General features: G+C 45.8%; 2 protein-coding genes across 2 annotated transcripts in view; one reads left to right on the top strand and one right to left on the bottom strand.

The window, feature by feature from the left end:
- Positions 1 to 3231: 3231 nt before the first annotated feature.
- AREL1 (apoptosis resistant E3 ubiquitin protein ligase 1) lies at positions 3232 to 20336 on the top strand (the record flags this gene model as incomplete). The annotated part of the gene is given in 14 exon segments (XM_040332941.1): positions 3232 to 3403; positions 6422 to 6639; positions 6716 to 6793; positions 7524 to 7665; positions 9712 to 9833; positions 10358 to 10433; positions 10521 to 10630; positions 10797 to 10976; positions 11931 to 12056; positions 12187 to 12316; positions 13888 to 13946; positions 14298 to 14387; positions 14501 to 14676; positions 19955 to 20336. Coding segments are annotated over 14 exon segments (1782 nt in total), but the record flags the coding sequence as incomplete, so codon positions are not given.
- Positions 20219 to 21382, bottom strand: part of NPC2 (NPC intracellular cholesterol transporter 2) — a 13117-nt gene continuing 11953 nt past the window's right edge. The window contains exon 5 of the mRNA XM_040332942.1: positions 20219 to 20555. Coding sequence (XP_040188876.1) covers positions 20466 to 20555 — 90 coding nt within the window. The 3' untranslated portion in view covers positions 20219 to 20465. The remainder of the gene's footprint in view (positions 20556 to 21382) is intronic.

Raw genomic sequence — 21382 nt, 5'->3', positions numbered from 1 at the left:
AGGTGAGCGCCCCTCTGTGATATATTTGTGGTATCTCGCGCCAAATAAATTATTTTAAATATGTACTATTATTGATTGACCAGCGCACCCGCCAATATATATTTTTGCCCCTCTGTGATAACATGAAGAGTCATTAGGGAGACAACAAAAAAAACGGTACTCAGAGTAACCTTTGGGTCGGACTTTAAAGGCATGAAAAACGTTTCGAAAAAATAACAAATTATTGAAAAGAGCACATAAAATAATCACAGGAATGTTAAAAATCATATAGGATTGATACAGATTGCACAATGAGCCCTTGCATATCGACGCATTTCACCGTAAGGCTTCTTCAGGATACGGTCAAGGTTCCCAATATTTAGGTAGTTTAACCACTTAAGACCCGGACCAAAATGCAGCTAAAAGACCAGGCCAGGTTTTGCGATTCGGAACTGCTTCGCTTTAACTGACAATTGCGCGGTCGGGCGACGTGGCTCCCAGACAAAATTGGCGTCCTTTTTTTCCCACAAATAGAGCTTTCTTTTGGTTGGTATTTGTTCACCTCTGCGGTTTTTATTTTTTGCGCTATAAACAAAAATAGAGTGACAATTTTGAAAAAGAAAATGCATTATTTTTGACTTTTTCCTATAATAAATATCCCCCAAAAATATATATTAAAAAAAAAAAAAAAATTGTTTTCCTCAGTTTAGGCGGATACGTATTCTTCTACCTATTTTTAGTAAAAAAAAATCGCAATAAGCGTTTATCGGTTGGTTTGCGCAAAATGTATAGTGTTTACAAAATAGGGGATAGTTTTATTGCATTTTTTTTTTTTTCGTGACTGCGACATTATGGCGGACACTTCGGACAATTTTGACACATTTTTGGGATCATTGTCATTTTCACAGCAAAAAATGCATTGTTTACTGTGAAAATGACAATTGCAGTTTGGAAGTTAACCACAAGGTGGCGCTGAAGGGGTTATGTGTGACCTCATGTCTGTTTCTAACTGTAGGGGTGTGTGGCTGTAGGTGTGATGTCATCGATTGTGATTCCCTATAAAAGGGAACACACGATCGATCACGGCGCCACAGTGAAGAACGGGGGAGCTGTGTTTACACGCAGCTCTCCCCGTTCTTCAGCTCCGGGGACCGATCGCGGGACTCCAGCGGCGATCGGGTGACGGAGCTTCGGACCGGCGACCGCGACCCATGGCTGGGCACTTAAAGAGCACGTACCTGTACGTGCTTGTGCCATTCTGCCGACATAAATGTGCAGGAGGCGGTCCTTAAGTGGTTAAAGGGGTTGTAAAGGTACAATATTTTTTTATTTATTTTTTTCCCCCTAAATAGCTTCCTTTACCTTAGTACAGTCCTCCTTCACTTACCTCATCCTTCCATTTTGCTTTTAAATGTCCTTATTTCTTCTGAGAAATCCTCACTTCCTGTTCTTCTGTCTGTAACTCCACACAGTAATGCGAGGCTTTCTCCCTGGTGTGGAGTGTCGTGCTCGCCTCCTCCTCCCTTGGACTACAGGAGAGTCAGGACGCTCTTTATGTTGCAGGTAGAGAAAGGAGCTGTGTGTTAGAGGGCGTCCTGACTCTCCTGTAGTCCAAGGGAGGGGGCGAGCACGACACTCCACACCAGGGAGAAAGCCTTGCATTACTGTGTGGAGTTACAGACAGAAGAACAGGAAGTGAGGATTTCTCAGAAGAAATAAGGACATTTAAAAGCAAAATGGAAGGATGAGGTAAGTGAAGGAGGACTGCACTAAGGTAAAGGAAGCTATTTAGGGGGAAAAAAATGACCTTTACAACCCCTTTAAATCCGAGATCCACAGTAAGGAGAGATATTCCAAAAAAGGGTAGCGCTATAGGCAACAGCCAACTAGCTTTGGTATAAAAAAAATGGAGAAAATGATTCTATGTAGTTATAGAAGTAAAAGAAAAAATGGATAGAATGGCATTTTAAAAGCTAGATTCAAAATATATATATATATATATATATATACCTCTTCATAAGACAGTTGTAGGCTTAGCTTTATGGTGAAACGCGTCGATACGCAAGGGCTCATTGTGCAATCTGTGTCATTCTTATATGATTTTTAACCAATTAGAACATTCGTGTGATTATTTAACCCCTTAACGCCCGCCGCACGACTATTTACGTCCGCAGAAGGACGTATATATACGTCCTTGCCTTCTAGCGGGTGGGGGTTCCGATCGGGACCCCCTCCGCTGCGTGCGGGTTCCCTCAGGGAGCGATCCGGGACGACGGCGCGGCTATTAGTTTCAGCTCCCCGGAGCTGAAGAACGGGGAGAGCCGTATGTAAACACGGCTTCCCCGTGCTTCACTGTGGCGGCTGCATCGATCGTGTGATCCCTTTTATTAGGGAGACTCGATCGATGACGTCAGTCCTACAGCCACACCCCCCTACAGTTGTAAACACACACTAAGTGAACACTAACTCCTACAGCGCCCCCTGTGGTTAACTCCCAAACTGCAACTGTCATTTTCACAATAAACAATGCAATTTAAATGCATTTTTTGCTGCTGAAAATGACAATGGTCCCAAAAATCTGTCAAAATTGTCCGAAGTGTCCGCCATAATGTCGCAGTCACGATAAACGCTTATTGCGATTATTTTTTTATTTTTTTTTACCAAAAATAGGTAGAAGAATACGTATCGGCCTAAACTGAGGACATTTTATATATATATATATATATATATATATATATATAATGTTTTTGGGGGATATATATTATAGCAAAAAGTAAAAAATATTGAATTTTTTTCAAAATTGTCGCTCTATTTTTGTTTATAGCACAAAAAATAAAAACCGCAGAGGTGATCAAATACCACCAAAAGAAAGCTCTATTTGTGGGGGAAAAAGGACGCCAATTTTGTTTGGGAGCCATGTCGCACGACCGCGCAATTGTCTGTTAAAGCGACGCAGTGCCGAATCGCAAAACCTGGCCTGGGCATTTAGCTGCAAAATGGTCCGGGGCTTAAGTGGTTAATGTACTCTTTTTCATAAAAAAATTTTTTTTTATTTATTTTTTTCTAAACTTCCACATTGTTTTTCATGCCTTTTTAAAGTCCGACCCATTGGTAACGCTCTAAGTACTGTGTGTTTTTTTTTTTTTTTTTTTTTTTTTGTCTCCCTCACATATACGGACGTGGCAATGTGAGTGCTTTCCTCTTACTATTATTTTGGCTTCCAAAGTGACTTTTTTTTTTTTTTTCTCGTAGCTTGGCGTTGTGGGGATGGCCGATGGCTGCTGCCAAACCGCTGTGTGTAGCGGGAAGCAAAACCGGGTCCTTCTTCACCTGACTCTACTACAGACTGGATGTTTCCAGGCCACCCTGCGCTACCAGGGCCACCCTGTCAGCAACGGACACTTCAACATCATTGTTCTGAGCGGTGGGTTCAAGGTTTGGCGATCTTCTCTGAACTGTCTGTGTATGAAAGAAGGACTGTATTCTAGATGTCTGTTTTCAGGCGTAAAAGGGAAGAATGTAAGTGGCTGCTGTAGGACAGTAGAGATGCTCCGAAACATAGCGGCCAAAAATTGTGTTTTCGTCATTTCGATGATAGAGAAAAAGGTGGCGGTAATGGCGCTGAAACTGCACGCAATATTTGCTGTGACGTGAAGAAATAATTCTGGACGCCTGCACTTCCAAAAATTATTTTATTGAAGCTTCATACGACAGGTGGTAGACAGAGCAGGGGACTAAGAGGTTAACGCGTTTCGCGCAAATGTCAGTAAGTCATTACCTTACCTTAGGACATGGGTCTTCAAACTACGGCCCTCCAGTTGTTCAGGAACTACAATTCCCATCATGCCTAGTCATGTCTGCGAATGTCAGAGTTTTACAATGCCTCATGGGATGTGTAGTTCTGCAACAGCTGGAGGGCCGTAGTTTGAGGATGCTTGCCTTAGGTAATGATTAAGCAGTGACATTTGCACAACACAAGTCTACCTCTTTGTCCCCTGCGCCATCTGTCATATAAAGCTTCAATAAAAGGATTTTTGGAAGTGCAGCCGTCGGAATTATTTCTTCATGTCACACAGCATGCGAGTTGGGCTAGCACCTGACTTTGTGTGTGTGTGTGTGTGTGTATTAATCAGAGGCTCGCTCACCTGGAGCAGCTTTTCTTGTCAATTTTTCTGTGCTTAGACAGTTCACACCACATGACATCCAGTGGCCTATATTTCTGCATCAAAAATGCCTGGATAGTTGGTTATATGGTTTTCAATGGCATAGTTCCCAACAGTGCTGTCAATTCCAGTACTTTGCATTTCCAGAAAAAAGTAGTACATTCTGCATATTTTTAATATATATATATATATATATATATATATATATATATATATATATATATATATATATATAAAAAAAATTCTGCACTGGAGTGAAACGCATCAATAACCTCACTGGAACACACAAGCCCTTATGCCTATAGAGATGAATATGATGTGGACTAGAACCCTTTATTTAGCTTGTAACACTATTTTACAGAAATAGATTGATACAGCACCACCAACCCACAAACAATGGTGTAATAAGGTTAAAGTGGAGGTTCACCCAAAAAATCTATTTTTAACATTAGATTGAGGCTAATTTTGGGAAGGACAATCGGGTGTGTTTTTTTTTTTTTAAATGAATGCAGTACTTACCGTTTTAGAGATAGATGTTCTCCGTGGCCCCTAACCCTGTGTCCCCTAACCCTGTCTTCTGGGGTCCCTCGGCGGCTGTCTCAGCTCCTCCTCGCAAAAGCTTTCCACCTTCATGCGAGCGAGCATGGTGTAAAGCTTTTGCGAGCGCGCTCCCGTGATACAGCGACGGGCATAGCCGCCGACTGTATCACTCGGCCCCACTCCCCCCCCCCCTCAGTTTAGGCCAATACATATTCTTCTACATATTTTTGGTAAAAAAAAAAATCGCAATAAGCGTATAGTGATTGGTTTGCGCAAAAGTTATAGCGCCTACAAAATAGGGGATAGAATTATGATTTTTTTTTTTTACTAGTAATGGCGGTTATCTTATTTTTGTCAGGACTGCGACATTGCGGCGGACACATCGGATGCTTTTGACACCTTTTTGGGACCATTCACATTTATACAGCGAACCGTGCTATAAAACTGCACTAATTACTGTATAAATGTGACTGGCAGGGAAGGGGTTAACACTAGGGGGCGATCAAGGGGTTAATGTGTTCCCTGCTAGGTGATTCTTACTGTGGGGGGAGGGGACTGACTGGGGGAGGTGACCGATGGGTGTCCCTATGTACAAGGGATACGCCATCGGTTTCCTCTCCCTGACAGGGCGTGGATCTCTGTTTACACACAGAGATCCACGTCCCTGGCTCTGTTACTGCCAATCGCCGGTACCTGGCAGACATCGCAGCCGCCAGGCACGCGCACCGGCACCGGTGACGCGGCAGGCACGCGCGTGCCCCCCAGCGGCCTGAGGACGTCTATTGACAGCCTCCCGGACCTGTAGAGCCACCTTGTGGACGTCATTCGTCTATGGCAGGGATATGCAATTAGTTCACCTCCAGCTGTTGCAGAACTATAAGTCCCATGAGGCATAGCAAGACTCTTGACAGCCACAGGCATGACACCCAGAGGCAGAGGCATGATGGGACTTGTAGTTTTGCAACAGCTGGAGGTCCGCTAACTGCATATCCCTGGTCTATGGCTTGGGTCCCAAGTAGTTAATATAGAAAAAGCCGCTCCTTCAATTGACTAAATGCGCCCCGTAAGCGTCCAGAAAGAATAGCAGTTAAAGATTTATTTTGCAGATTTGTTTGGTCACCGATTTAAAATTCTTCCCCCACCACTGCCCATAATTTAAAAATCTGCCCCCTTCATGTAAATATCCGCCCCTCGCCTACATGAACGTGTCTCGGCAACACGAGACATCAGCTGATCGTAAACTCAGCTATTCTGCGGCTCCATATTGCGCATTCGCAGTTTCACCCAGGCATTTCTCGACGGGACATCGGCTTATGCAGCTCTTGCCCCCTACTACAGCTCCAACTTTACAAGAAGCCCCTCTGCATTGCACTCTGACTCTCTGGAATGGCGGGTCAGAAAGCCCGGACCGCAATCTACCAGTCACCCGGCTGCGTTTTACTGGAAGCTGATATCCATGTAGAGCATGGGTCTTCAAACTATGGCCCTCCAGTTGTTCAGGAACTACAATTCCCATCATGCCTAGTCATGTCTGTGAATGTCAGTGTGTTACAATGCCTCGTGGGATGTGTAGTTCTACAACAGCTGGAGGGCCGTAGTTTGAGAATCCCTGATGTAGAGCTACATCAGATTTTGCACTTTTGTCCCATGCTGAGCACCTTGCATGTTTAGTTTATGCTTTCTGTCCATCTCATGTTTTTTTTTTTCAAGTGCATCATGCTGTGTACGTTCCCTTCCAGATGAGGAGAAAGCCGCTGTGGATAACAATGTTTTACGTTCTGGAGTTGGAGTTTTCTTCGAGGGTTACCTCTACCCACCCTCCAGTCCACCCAATGTCTCTGGACCGCAAAGTCCATCATCCGCCAGCCCGAAAGAAGATCAAACAACGTCTTGTAATGGGAGCTCCCTGGAGAGAATGAAGAAACTTAAAAAGGTGTACTTTTACATTTCCCCGAAGGTGAGTCCCACTTGTGTGGTGAGGAGAGCCTCTCCCATCCTGCCAATGACCTGAATGTCTGTATGTTCTACTGCAGCAACTGTCAGTGAAAGAATTTTACCTTCGTATTATTCCATGGAGGCTCTTCACTTTCCGAGTATGTCCTGGGACCAAGGTGAGATCGAGACTTCCTGTGTCCTTCACCTTTTATATATCGCACCTTCCTCCTAAGGCTCTTCTCTGTCCGGTGTCTCTCACTTCTATATAGCCCAGTGATGGCGAACCTTGGCACCCCAGATGTTTTGCAACTACATTTCCCATGATGCTCATCCCCTCTGCAATGTAGCTGAGCATCATGGGAAATGTAGTTCCAAAACATCTGGGGTGCCAAGGTTCTCCATCACAGCCCTTCTCCATCTTCTATCGTAGTGATGGTGAACCTTGGCACCCCAGGTGTTTTGGAACTACATTTCCCATGATGCTCAACTACACTGCAGAGGGGATGAGCATCATGGGAAATGTAGTTCCAAAACATCTGGGGTGCCAAGGTTCTCCATTCTCCATCACAGCCCTTCTCCATCTTCTATCGTAGTGATGGTGAACCTTGGCACCCCAGGTGTTTTGGAACTACATTTCCCATGATGCTCAACTACACTGCAGAGGGGATGAGAATCATGGGAAATGTAGTTTCAAAACATCTGGGGTGCCGAGGTTCGCCATCACTGTTCTATCGCCTCATTATATCACACCTTCCTCTTATGGAACTTTACACCAGGTGCCCAGCCTATCGCAGCTTTTCTTTATGCTATTCCACTCTTCACAAGCTACTTGCATTAGTCTTTTCTGGCCCCTTGCTAGGCAATATGTCTCACAATTATTCCTTGTGGCTGTATTTTTGTGTGTAGTTCCTGTACCTCCCCCCGGACCCTCTGCATGGTCTGCTCTCTCTACAAGTGGACGATGGCCTGCAGCCGCCAATAGAAGTCAGTTGCAAAGACCGCAATGTCATGGCTGCCACCTTCACACGTTTCCTTCACCTGAATATTGGTGAGTTTAAACCCATAGATCCTATGCAGATCTCTGCATGGTGATAATAGGGAGTGGGATCTTTCCAAGGGGTGTGGATGTTGTGTTATAGAATGGGCGAGGTTTAGAGGGATATACCAGGTTTGGTGTGGTATAGTGGCGGCAGTATGGGGTTTTGTATATAAGAATGAACCTTTTACTTGGCTATGATGGTGGTTTCCAAACTGCGGATGCAGGTTCATTCTTGTATACTAAACCCTATGCTACTTGGGGCACTAATCCTTCCACTAACCTTAACAATGGGTCGCTGTTTCTCCCGCTATGGGTCGCTGTTTCTCCCGCTATGGGTCGCTGTTTATCCCGCTATGGGTCGCTGTTTCTCCTGCTATGGGTCGCTGTTTCTCCCGCTATGGGTCGCTGTTTCTCCCACTATGGGGCACTGTTTCTCCCACTATGGGGCGCTGTTTCTCCCACTGTTGCCCACTTTGGGGCATTGTTCCTCCCACTGACATTAACCACTTCCCATCTGGGCCAATTCTGGCACTTCACTCCTACAAAAATTATCTTTTTTTTTGCTAGGAAATTTCGCAGAATACCCAAACATTGTGTGTGTGTGTGTGTGTGTGTGTGTGTGTGTTTTTTTTTTTTTGTTTTTTTTAGAATAGACCCTAGGGAATAAAATGGCGGTAGTTGCAATTTGTTACGTCGCATGGTATTTGGGCAGCAACTTTTCAGACGCTTTTTTTTTGGGTGGGGGGGAGCGTTTCATGAATGAATCGTGAATGGCACCAAACTTCGGTACTTAAAAATCTCCTTGGCTACCTGTTTAGAGTTACAGAGGAGATCTTGGCATATAATTGCTGCTCTTACTCTAACGATCACGGTTATACCACACATGTGTGGATTGAACGCCGTTTACATATATGGGCGTGGCGTATGTATGCGTTCGCTTCTGCGTGTGAGCTCGTGGGGATAGGGGCACTTTATTTTTTTATTTTTTACGCTTTCTTTTTTTTTTTCATTTTTTTTTTTGAACACTTTTATTCCTATTACAAGGAATGTAAACATCCCTTGTAACAGGAATTATTAATATTACTTATATAGCGCCGTCAATTTACGCAGCGCTTTTACATATACAATGTACATTCATATCAGTCCCTACCCTCAAGAAGCTTACAATCTAAGGTCCCTAACTCACATTCATATACTAGGGCCATTTAGGCAGAAGCCAATTAACCTACCAGCATGTCTTTGGAGTGTGGGAGGAAACCGGAGTCCCCGGAGGAAACCCACGCAGGCACAGGGAGAACATGCAAACTTCAGGCAGGTAGTGTCGTGGTCAGGATTCGAACCAGCAGCCCTTTTTACTGCTAGACGAGAGTGCTACCCACTACACCACTGTGCCGCCCAATAGGTCCTCTTTATGGAGAGATCTGGGGTCACTTCTCTCCTCCAGGCTGAAAAGCCTGAGAATAAAAAAAAAAAAACAGGATGATCTCGGCTTTCCAAGTATGCGGCAGTATCTGCAACTGACAGGCGGGACGTGACGTCATAATGTCACGTCCGGGCCTCAGAGTCATAGGGATGATCGGCTACCATCTGTTCCTCGGAAATCTCTATGGTCAACTTCCAGCAGCGGCATATTCCTTCTCCGGCTCGCCGATTGCACAGGCGAATCCGTAGAAGCGGGGGGGGGGGGGGGGGTCTGAACTGTTGTGATTGTTCTTACGGTAAAGGGAATCTCTGGCTGAAAAGAACAATATCAGGTTGATGCCTGTGGGTTCAGGCATCAGCCTGGTACAACCAATGAAACGGGAGGACGTCCATGTATGCCCTCCTGGCGGGATGTGATTAACAATGGGGCACTCTTCCTCCCCACTGTGGCCAACGATGGGACATTGTTACCGATGGCAGGACATTTTCTACTCCTACTGATCACAGTCTGGCCCCTCTAAAGTCTGAAGGATAATCAAGTGGCCCTTTGTTTAGAACGTTTGGAGATCCTTGGGCTATGCGATTGAATAAATAATAGATTTTGATGGGGTCATCTTGTGTCTCCTGTTCTAGGTGGATCTGAGACATTCCAGGATAAGGTTGCCTTCTTCCAGAAAGAGCTCAAAAACATCCACTGCAAGAAGAACCGCAGCAAGATAGTCCTAAGAGTGAACAGGCACTCGTTGCTGGAGAGTGTGAGTAGCTGTACTTCATTATCGCCTTCTTGGGTGCAGTACCCACACTCTCCCCCCCTCTGTTGCTGCCGGGGTGCAGTCCCCACACTCTCCCCCCCCCCCCCCTCTGTTGCTGCAGACCCCACACCCTCCCCCCTCTCTGTTGCTGCCGGGGTGCAGTCCCCACCCCCTCCCCTCTCTGTTGCTGCCGGGGGGGGGAAGTCCCCCACACCCTCTCCCCCCTCTGTTGCTGCCGGGGTGCAGTCCCCCACACCCTCTCCCCCCTCTGTTGCTGCCGGGGTGCAGTCCCCCACACCCTCTCCACCTCTGTTGCTGCCAGGGTGCAGTCCCCCACACCCTCCCCCCTCTGTTGCTGCCGGGGTGCAGTCCCCCACACCCTCTCCCCCCTCTGGTGCTTCCGGGGTGCAGTCCCCACACCCTCTCCCCCCTCTGGTGCTTCCGGGGTGCAGTCCCCACACCCTCTCCCTGTTGCTGTGGAGATGAAGCTGTTTTCTGGATAATCCTTTTCTCTCTCTTTTCGTCAGTCTCTTCGAACGACAAGAAACTTTTCTGTGTCTGACTGGAGCAAAAACTTTGAAGTGATTTTCCAGGATGAAGAAGGTAAGTTGTGGGTGGAACAGATGATTAAACTCTAATATGCAATGACATGGCTTGCCTTATCTCTTAATAATATTGCTTTGTCTGCAGCTCTGGACTGGGGTGGACCGCGCCGAGAGTGGTTTGAATTGATCTGTAAAGCTTTATTCGATACAAACAATAAACTCTTCACTCGCTTCAGTGACAATACTCAGGGCCTGGTGAGTCCTCCCCACCGCCTTTATTCCTATGCACACCCCTCAAAGAGCCTGGACAGTCCCCCCACCCCTCTGCCAATGCGAGAGTGTGGCTAATGTAAATGAGTGGTTGTGGTCTATGGGGAGATAAGTGTTCCCTTAATTTTCTATGTATGGTTATGTTTTTCAGGTTCACCCCAACCCTTGCAGGCCTCCTGGGCTCCGCATGAAGCTGTATGAGTTTGCTGGCCGGGTGGTCGGGAAGTGCCTGTTTGAATCATGCCAGGGAGGAGGATATGATCAGCTGGTGAGGGCCCGATTCACCCGCTCCTTCCTGGCTCAGATCATCGGACTTCGAATGCACTATAAGGTACATAACCCAAGGGATCATGTTATGTAGTTGGTGGGGGGGCAATAACCATATAAATTTACTAAAGGCATTACTGCACAGGTTAGATAGCTTCATTGCATTTATTATATTTACCGCACATTTTTAACTATGATTTCAGTACTGTGACTGACTGGTCATGTAGGGTGCAGGGTGGCCATGACTGGGTAGGGATCAGTGATGGAGAACCTTGGCACCCCAGATGTTTTGGAACTACATTTTCCATGATGCTTAACTACACTGCAGAGAGCATAAGCATCATGGGAAATGTAGTTTTTAAAACATCTGGGGTGCCAAGGTTCGCCATCACTGGTCTAGTGGATTGGATGGCAGTCCAAGGTAAACGGACAGTCTATTTACATTGTATGGCCTGTAGAGGAGAGCCGGCTGTGTCTGTGTGCGCTCTGCATAGTCCTAGATGTTTGAGACGATGAGGCTTGATGTGTGAGAAGACGAGGCTCCCAACTCTTAAAGCAGAATTGCAGCAAGGAGGAATATACCATTCACAATGCCATGCTTTGCCTTAAACGCCCCTTAGTGACTGAGGGGAAAACAAATGCAACTTTGACATGTGTTTTAGTAAAGCTGTAGATATAATCGCAACTACTTTGTGACTTTGTGTATCTAGGGGGATTAGGCCGTGTGTGTGTGTGTGTGTGTGTGTGTGTGTATGTGTGTATATATATATATATATATATATATATATATATATATATATATCTTGCTAATACCATAAAATAAAATGCATGAAGATAAAAAAAAAAAAACTTCTGCATCTAGAACCATTTCTATTGTAAATGGGGAAGGGTGGATAAGGGCCTATATGCCAGTGACGGCACAGCATGTGGATGAGAGGCAGTATGGGTGGTACACTGACATGGGTACACACTTGATGATGATGATGAGCGATCTTCCTCCCTTGTTTCTGTATCTTAGTATTTTGAGACCGATGACCCGGATTTCTTCCAGTCCAAGGTCCTCTATCTCCTCACTCATGATGTCACGGATACAGATCTGGTTTTCGCAGAAGAGAAATATGGGCGCGGGGGTCAGCTGGAAAAGGTCAGCGTCTGTTTGTAGCTTGTGTTTGTTGTTCAGCCAGCTTCTAGTAGTAATCATGTAATGGAAGTTTGGTAGGACGTTCCTATGCGGGATTTATGTACTCCTTGTCTGGATTTCTTTTCTTTTGTAGGTGGTGGAGCTGATTCCGGGCGGAGCTCACATTCCTGTCACCAATGAGAACAAGATCTATTATCTAAATCTTTTAGCCCAGCACCGATTGTGCAACCAGGTGCGGGAGGAGGTGGAACATTTCTTAAAAGGTGAGGAAATCGGATGAATGTGGGTGAAATTGTTCTGTTCTGAAGCATCCCCTAAAGCAGGGATATGCAAATAGCGGACCTCCAGCTGTTGCAGAACTACCAGTCCCATGAGGCATAGCAAGACTCTTGACAGCCACAAGCATGACACCCAGAGGCAGAGGCATGATGGGACATGTAGTTTTGCAACAGCTGGAGGTCCACTAATTGCATATCCCTGCCCTAAAGCCTCGTACACACGGGACAAATGTCAGTTTTGATTGAACCAGCCAATGTCGCCTATCTAACATTCGGGCCGTGTGTAGGAACAAAAATTGTCTCTGGACAGCCGCACAAATTGTAGCCTTTTATTAAAAGAAGGACAGCACTACAAGTCACAGCAAAATAAAATAAAACCTGATGCGTTTCGCACTGAAACTAGTGCTTAGTCATAGCTCGGCCCGTGTGTATGGCAGCTGGTCTGACAGAAGTGGGCCGAGCATGCTGAAAAACCAGCAGCCAACCGGCTCCTGATCAGCGCTCTCAGCCAATGGCTGCGAGAGCGCTGACGGGAGTTTTCTGGCGGGAGGGCGTCCCCCTTTTCAGAACACAATAGACCCGCATGGGAGAGCGCTGTACTAAGATCGTTTTTAGTACAGCGGCTCCGACTGGAGCTGGCAGTTTTTAAAACGTGTGTGTGTGTGTGTGTGTGTGTGTGTGTGTGTGTGTGTGTGTGTGTGTGTGTGTGTGCGCGCACACATTGAAATCATTATGAACCCAGCCTGGGGGTGTCTGTTGGATGGAACCATCAGGTTAAGCCATCTCTGTGTGTAAGTTGGAGACCTTTAGCTAGATTCAGAGAGAGTTAGGCCGGCGTATCAGTAGATACGCTGACCTAACTCAGAATCTGCGCCGACCTATGTTTAAGTGTATTCTCAAACAGAGATACGCTTAAACATATCTAAGATACGACGGCTTGCGCCGTCCTATCTTAGGTTGCAATATTTTTGCTGGCCGCTAGGTGGCGCTTCCATTGCGGTCAGCGTAGAATATGCAAATCACTAGATACGCCTATTCACGAACGTACGCCCAGTACATTTACGCCGTTTATGTTAGAGATAGGCCGCCTAAAGTTAAAGCTGGTCCCTAGGTGGCGTAGCCATTGTTAAAGTATGGCCGCCGTTCCTGCGTGGAAATTCGAAATTTTTACGTTGTTTGCGTAAGTCGTCTGTGAATAGGGATTTACTCCGTTTACGTCCATGTCGAAATCAATAGGCCCGTGCAGCGTACTTAGCCGCAATGCACACTGGGAAATGTAGGCGCCCGGTGCATGCGCAGTTGGCAAAAAACGTCAGGTCAAGCGCCATTAACATAAAACACGCCCCCTTAGACAAATTTGAATTAGGCGCCCTTACGCCCGCCCGCTTTAGGCTACGCCGCCGTAACTTAGCAGGCAAGTACATTGTGAATCATGTACTTGCCTCGCTAACTTACGGCGGCGTAGCTTAAATGCACTAAGCTATGCCGCCTTAAAGTTTCGGCCAGGTATGTGAATCTACCTATTTGGTGTTCTGAGCTGTTCTTTCTTCTCACAGGACTGAATGAACTCATCCCAGACAATCTTCTTGGCATCTTTGATGAGAATGAATTGGAGGTGAGTGCCAGGGGGTCATACAGTAATGGTGGGGGTAAGTGTCAGGGGGTCATGCACTTTTGGTGGGGGTGGGGAGAGTGTCAGTGGGTCATGTCTTCTTGGTGGGGGGGGTTTCAGAGGGTTGTGCGTTCTTGGTGGGGGGGGTGTCGGGGTCATGCATTCTTGGTGGTGGGGGGGGGGTGTCGGGGTCATGCATTCTTGGTGGTGGGGGAGGGGGGGTTTCAGGGGTCATGCACTCTTCTTGGTGTGGGTTTCGGGGGGGTCATGCACTCTTGGTGTGGGTTTCAGGGGGTCATGTACTCTTGGTGGGGGAAGCGTGTCAGGGGGTCATGTACTCCTCTGTTTCCTCAGCTCCTCATGTGTGGCACTGGGCACATCGCTGTGCAGGACTTCCAGGCTCATGCTGTGGTCATTGGAGGATCTTGGCACTTCAGAGAAAAGGTAAGCACTTTGTGTAATGTATGCTTGTGCGCTTTGTACAGCATCTGTGCGTACTGTCAGCGTAGCTGTGCTTTAATCAGTGTATTTGAGCTGGTATATTTTTCCCCGGGCAGGTGATGAGCTGGTTTTGGGCTGTGGTTTCCAGCTTCACACAGGAGGAACTAGCCCGTCTACTACAGTTTACTACAGGATCTTCCCAGCTCCCACCAGGGGGGTTCGCTGCCCTGTGCCCAAGCTTTCAGATCATTGGATCCCCCACCCATGGCACACTACCCACTGCTCACACCTGGTAAGTTCATGTGCCACTGTGACCACTTAAATGGTTCGGTGTTTGCTGTATAACACTACAGAATATGTCAGAGCTATTCAAATGTTGAATAATAATGGTGTGTAACATTAGTGCATAAGATCCTTTGGTGCAGAGACTGCTGTGATTGGTCCGGTTCTCTGCACAGCACTACGGGGGGCGGGGCCTTATCTGCCGGGGGGGGGGGGGATGGACGTCAATCATCGGGGGGGACCTCCCAGATGACAATCCTCCTCGGCAGAGAAACGCCTACTCCCGCGGGGAGAAGTCCCGGAAGCCCGATTTTTGATAAGAGAGATTACAAGGTACATACAGCCTTAAAAAAAAAAAAATTGCGGACTGTGCTTGTTACGAATATAAGGAAGTTGGTCTGATAGAAATGTTGTTAGGGTGAACCTCCGCTTTAAGTAGAACTCCTAAAGTGATGAGCTGTAAAGGTTTTTAAAATGTTGTTTATTTATGAATGTGGCTATCATAATTTCATTGTACATAACAGGATACAGAGGGCTTAATTTTCATGACCTTTGTGCGGGGATTGTTCTGCCTGCGCAGCCCCGTTTTCTCACCGTTTTAACCTGAACTTGGTCTGGTCTGTTTTGCCAACGTCTACTTTTGAACTTTTAGGAGAGATCCCTCTTGCTCCTTGCATACAAGTTTTTTTTGTCTTTTTAGTTTCCATTACTTTGGCTTGAAAGGTCCCGGAGTTGGCCGTGATCTCCTGGAAAGGGGATATTCTTGGTTCTTCACCAGAAGCCTCACGTTGAGGCCTCTGCCCTCCTCCCACTTGCCTTTTTTATTTTTATTTTTTATTTTTTTCGTTTCACCTAAATCGGGCTATTGTGTTGCCATCCTATTATTATCCTAAGGAGAAAGTGCCTCATGCTTTGGATGTCGATCGAGCCATTTGAATTCATCTGAAGTCTACAGCTTTGTTTCAAGTCTGATTCCCTGTTTGTTCTGCCTGAGAGTCCTCACACTCCATCTGCTGTTTCTAGGTTGATTAGTCAGCTCTTTTCTTAGGCCTGTGGTATCCAGGGCAGTCGATGCTTCCTGGGGCTATTCAGCATCAGGCTTCTGTTCAGGTTTGTAAGGCTGATAAACCGGTCTTCTCACAAGTTCTACCAAGTAAACGTTCAAACTTCTGCGGACACTAGTTTTGGCCAAAAGGTCTTGAGGGCGGCTTTGTAAGTCGCGTTTTCCCCTATTCTGTTTTGGGAATGTTCACCGATTTTTGAGACATCCCTGGTAATCCTAAATATGAAGCCATCTCTGTCCTGTGATGGGTCCAATTGTTTGCAATGGAACTGTTCAAATCGTCGTAACTCCAACTTTGCAGTACTGCACCGATTTGAAAAAAGGTTCTTGCATAATGTTTTTGCAATTTCAGGTGGGGCCTGCATAGACTTCTGTGCATGAAGTCGCACAGGTGTCAGCAAATTTGCAATGGCCTGCAGCTTTGAAATTGTGTGACTTAAAAGTCAGATTTAGCATGAACGGAAGCCAACGAATCAGATTTATAAAAAAAAAAAGTGTTCTACCGACCGGCTCTGTTGCAGTGGTTTTGCACAGAGCAGCCACGATCCTCCTCTTCTCTATGCGTCCATAAGACTCAGAGCTGTGGCTTGGGCCTTGCGCTCTCCTCATTGGCTAACTAGCTGTGATTGACAGAAGTGGGAGTCAATGGTGCCCACTGCTGTGTCAGCCAATGAGGATTGAGAGGGGGCTCGGGTAAAACAAAAAAAAAAAAAAAAACCTTTAGCCTTTACAACCACTTTAAGACATTAGAATTTTTGGTTTAGCTGAAAAATCAACTTCATATTTATGATGACCATGGGATGTCTGAAAGAATTGAACACGAGGACAACATGGCAAACGCCTAAAAGCAGAATGGGGTAAAGCCGCACTACAGACTTTTCACCCACAGAGGTGTGAACATCTACCTGGTAAAACCTGCAGGCATCACCCAAGTATCGTGGGATTTTTAATTTTTTTTTGCAGAGTAGGGATTTGGGGTCTTATTAAACCCCTAGATCTCTCAATAAAGAGTACCTGTCGCTGCCTATTGGGCCACTTTCACGCTGATGTGCTTTACAGGTGTTTTTAGTTCTAAAAATAAGTTGTGTCGCTCAATTCTTTATTTTTTGGTCTCGCCTAGGGCAGCATAAAACCCAAATACACCACTAATGGGCAGGCAATTACCTGAGTAGGGAAGATCAATGGACTACAAGTGTGCTCACCAGCGCCCTCTCGTGGCTCATTGAGAAATGCAAGCCTTCAGCCGTAATGGTTGACTGTACATGTAGGCATTCACTCACAGGAACTGACTGACATGGCCATGTGGGTGGAACCCTGCATGGGCACACTGTTTTCAAATTGTGACATTGGGTGCGGAGAGGAGATCCCCCCCCCCCCCCCCCCCGGGTGCAGATGCTAAAACATGTTAAACCCTAGAAACAGGAAAATGTAATGACGTGTTCCACTCTTTAACCACTTGCTTACTGGGCACTTAGACCCCCCCCCCCTCCTGCCCAGACCAATTTTCAGCGCTAACGCACTTTGAATGACAATTGCACGGTCATACAACACTGTACTCCAAATTAATTTTTTATCATTCCCCCCCCCCACACAAATAGAGATTTATTTTGGTGGTATTTGATCACCTCTGCGGTTTTTCTTTTTTTGTTAATAAGAAAGATTAAAAAAAAAAATTGATTGGCTGCATGAGGAGAAAAAATGGTTACCAATCCCTTGTTTACATCATGTGATCAGCTGTCATTGGCTGATAGCTGATCACATGGTAAGGCCCTGGGACTGGCCCCTTGCACAAATCTGTGATCCACAGAGTCTCAGTAACTTGGTGGTCACAGCCCGCGCCCTGCAGGGGAGGACGTCTTCCAAGATTCAGTCCTGCGCTGTAGCTGTCATTTGACTATAGCGTGGGCCTCTAGTGGTTAAAGAGAAGACCAGGTAGTAGCCTTACAACCTGTCTGTACCTCATTGCTCGCTACAAAACTAATGCTTTACTGGGCTGAAATTCCTTTTTGTTTGTTTTTTGGCCATCCACCTGAAGATGGCAGCATAACCCAAGTAGTAATAATGAATAAGAAGTTCTTTTGTCCTCAAATGTACTTCAAGAAAAGTATTTTTACGGTTTAATTACCTCCAGTTCAACTTTTACTGTAAAAAAAATTACCTCCAGTTCGCTGTATAGACCTCTCTCTCGTTCTGGAATGATGTTGCCCCAGTCTGATCCATACAACGCGGCGATCACAGGCAACCTCGTGGCTCTATACCCATCTGATCGGCTGTGTCCAATCACAGCTAAACACAGTTTTTATTGTGTTGCATGACTGTGCAATTTGTCATTCAAAGTGTGACAGCACTGAAAATTGGCCTGAACAGGAAGGGGGTGAAAGTGCCTGGCTTTGAAATGGGTAAAGTGTTACTAAACAGTAAAATCAGTCTGTATATGCAGTAAAGCATGCTTGTTATACTCGCTGTGGAACCTAAGGGGTTAATCCTCTGCATTGTGTAAAGATTGTTTGTTTTTTTTTCATGTCTTCTGATCCTCCCCTTCTACTGTCCCCAATTCTTCTCCTGATGGAACAGAGCCTTTGGACTCACCCTGCACATGCTCAGTTTGGTGTTGGGGATGAAACTATGCCAGAAGACATCTTCTTACTTTTCAACTGGACTGCCTTCTAAGGCCTGATTCACACCTGTGGCATTTTTAGTGCTTTTTGTAGATTTGCACTACAGAACGTGTTCCATAGGAAAACCATGTTAAATGGACTGTAGTGCAAATCTGCAAAAAGCACTAAAACTGCATAGGTGTGAATCCAGGCTAAAGCTGCTCTTTAAAAACTTTATGGACTTGGTTTAAGTCATTTCACCATTTTGTTTTATTTTTCACCTGGAGCAGTCAGGTTGGAGGCACACGCGCTCACTCTGTTTGGTGTGTAGTGCTAATGTGTGTGTTTTTGTTTTTTTAATATTGGGAGAGGGCAGGTGATCAGCACTGTCCAGACAGAGGGTCAGGGGTCCTGCAGCCTCATAGGACAGTCAGAGTAGAATGAAAACTCCTCCTACAAGCTTTAACCAGACACTGATAGATGTCACAAAACTAAGGAGAAAAGGCATTTAGCAGTTTATATTTACTAAAATAATAGAATTTTCATTTTCTGTGGTAGACCAGATATAGTGAAGGCCGGGTCCTGGGTTTAGTATCACCTTTATAACAAAGTCTAATTTTTCTTTTCGTGTGTGTGTGGCGTTTTTTTTTTTTTTTTAAACCATGCAGCACCTCTTCTCTTTCCTGACTGAAACAAACAACAAAATTATACACACACACACAAAGATAGATAGAGATAGGGATGCAACGGATCACAGTTGATCCGTGATCCGAACGGGTCACCCCCTTCGGATCGGAACACACTGTGATCTGTGGATTGCTGCGGCTCCGGAGGTAGGCAGAAGCCTCGGCCTTTCCTAACGTGGCGGCTTCGGCCTACCTTCGGAGCCTTGGCCATAACGCTAGGAAAGGCCGCGGCTTCAGCCTAGCTCCGGAGCCGCAGGAATAACATTAGGAAAGGCCGCGGCCATCTTGGTACACCCGGCGGCGGCCCTCCTCTGTTTACACCCACAGAGGAGGAGCCTGCACTCGTGGGACACACGCTGGGATTGTCTGTACTGCCCGAGGGGGGGGGGGGGTAGATGTGTATATTACACAGTGGGGGAGATTTTTTTTGGGCGATTCGAAAAATGATCTGATCCGTGACTCCTGATCCGAGGAACGATCCGAACCGTGAGTTAATTGATCTGTTGCACCCCTAGATAGTGTGTGTGTGTGTGTGTGTGTGTGTGTATGTATATATATATATATATATATATATATATATATATATATATATATATATATATATATATATATATAATGAGATATATCTCTTTCTTTTCACCCCTCCCTGTGGAGATCTGAGCTGTTTACGCCGTATGTTTGTCTACCAGTTTAGGGAACAGAGATTGAAATGAGGAAGTGAAACTTTGCTGGTTTAAAGCATAGCACAGGGGAAGGGTTATCCACGGACATGTCCTGGCCATGGGTGAATTGGAATTATGTCCTCATTTGATGTCAGAACCCCCCCCCCCCCCCTTTTTTTTTTTCTCCCTGAGGCCAGGTAGGTGGGCTTGAGATGAAGGCAGGAAGTTGGGTTGCTGTGGTCTGCGTTTTATCTCACGATTCTTTACTTCTCTTCTGCAGCTTTAACCAGTTGTGTCTGCCCACCTATGACTCGTACGAGGAGATGCACCGCATGCTGAAGCTTGCCATCAGCGAGGGCTGTGAAGGATTCGGGATGGTCTGAACATACACACTGGGACTCATTTTCTGGAGTTCAGGGACTAAGAAGCACAATTTTCCCCATGGGAGGACAGAATGCCCGGCCTGGTGGAAACCATTCCGTCACCAGGCAGAAGGTTTAAAATGACCCATACAAATTTTGTTGCTGATTACGACAGAGACAAGTAGCTGAGATAATACTTTATTGGCTTTAAACGTCAGTAACAACTCCTGAAACAAGTGTTAAATCAGCAGAGTATCAATTTAAAAAATTTCTTTTTCAATAAAAATTTGCAAACACAAACATTCTTCAATGGATTTATGAGTGTGAATTGTTACAACTGCACAGCAGTCAGAAGGAAGCAGATCCTAGACAGACATTAGAGGGTTAAAAGACAGCAAATGACGCCAATATCAAAGACTTGGGTTGGGTTCAGCCGTCCACGATCTGGACTGGGATTTTCCAGCAGAACAGGTTCTTGCCATCTGCATCACGCAACTCCCATTGAACGACCAGCTTCATCTGCGGGCAACACAAGACGACTCAATCACAGGGTACAGTGGGGTGGAAAGAAGTCATGTCACCATACAATGGGAGTAACCCTGATTTTACTGGATTCCCGTGTGTGTTGCATCCCAGCCTTAGTCCATAGGGTTCAATATTGAGTTGGCCCACCCTTTGCAGCTATAACAGCTTCAACTCTGCAAAAGCTGTCCACAAGGTTTAGGAGTGTGTCTATGGGGATGTTTGACTATTCTTCTAGAAGTGCATTCGCTCGTCCTCTGCTGCAGATGGCGCTGGAGTCCGGGACAGGTAAGTGTCCTAATATTAAAAGTCAGCAGCTGCAGTATTTGTAGCTGCTGGCTTTTAATATATTTTTTTTTCAGCAGAACTCCGCTTTAAGGTGTCAGCATACCAAGACATTTTGGACAATTTCATGCTCCCAACTTTGTGGGAACAGCTTGGGTATGAACCTTGCTTTGTGCATTGGTGCGCAAAGACATGGATAAAAACATTCCCATAGACACACTCCTAAACCTTGTGGACGGCCTTCCCAGAAGAGTTGAAGCTGTTATAGCTGCAAAGGGCCAACTCAATATTGAACCCTACGGACTAAGACTGGGATGTCATTAAAGTTCATGTGCTGGTAAAGGCAGGCGTCCCAATACATACACACAGTGGGGAGGGGGGTGGGAGGTTCGTATTTGACCCCCTGCTGATTTTGTACGTTTGCCCACTGACAAAAAAATGATCAGTCTATAATTGTAATGGTTGGTTTATTTTAACGGTGAGAGACAGAATAATAAACATCCAGAAAAACGCATTTCACAAAAGTTATACATTGATTT

Source organism: Rana temporaria, chromosome 13 (genome assembly GCF_905171775.1).
Source record: "Rana temporaria chromosome 13, aRanTem1.1, whole genome shotgun sequence".
Lineage (NCBI taxonomy): Eukaryota > Metazoa > Chordata > Amphibia > Anura > Ranidae > Rana > Rana temporaria.
The sequence above is the reverse complement of the archived record's forward strand: the minus strand, read 5'-3'. Positions and strand labels throughout refer to the sequence as shown.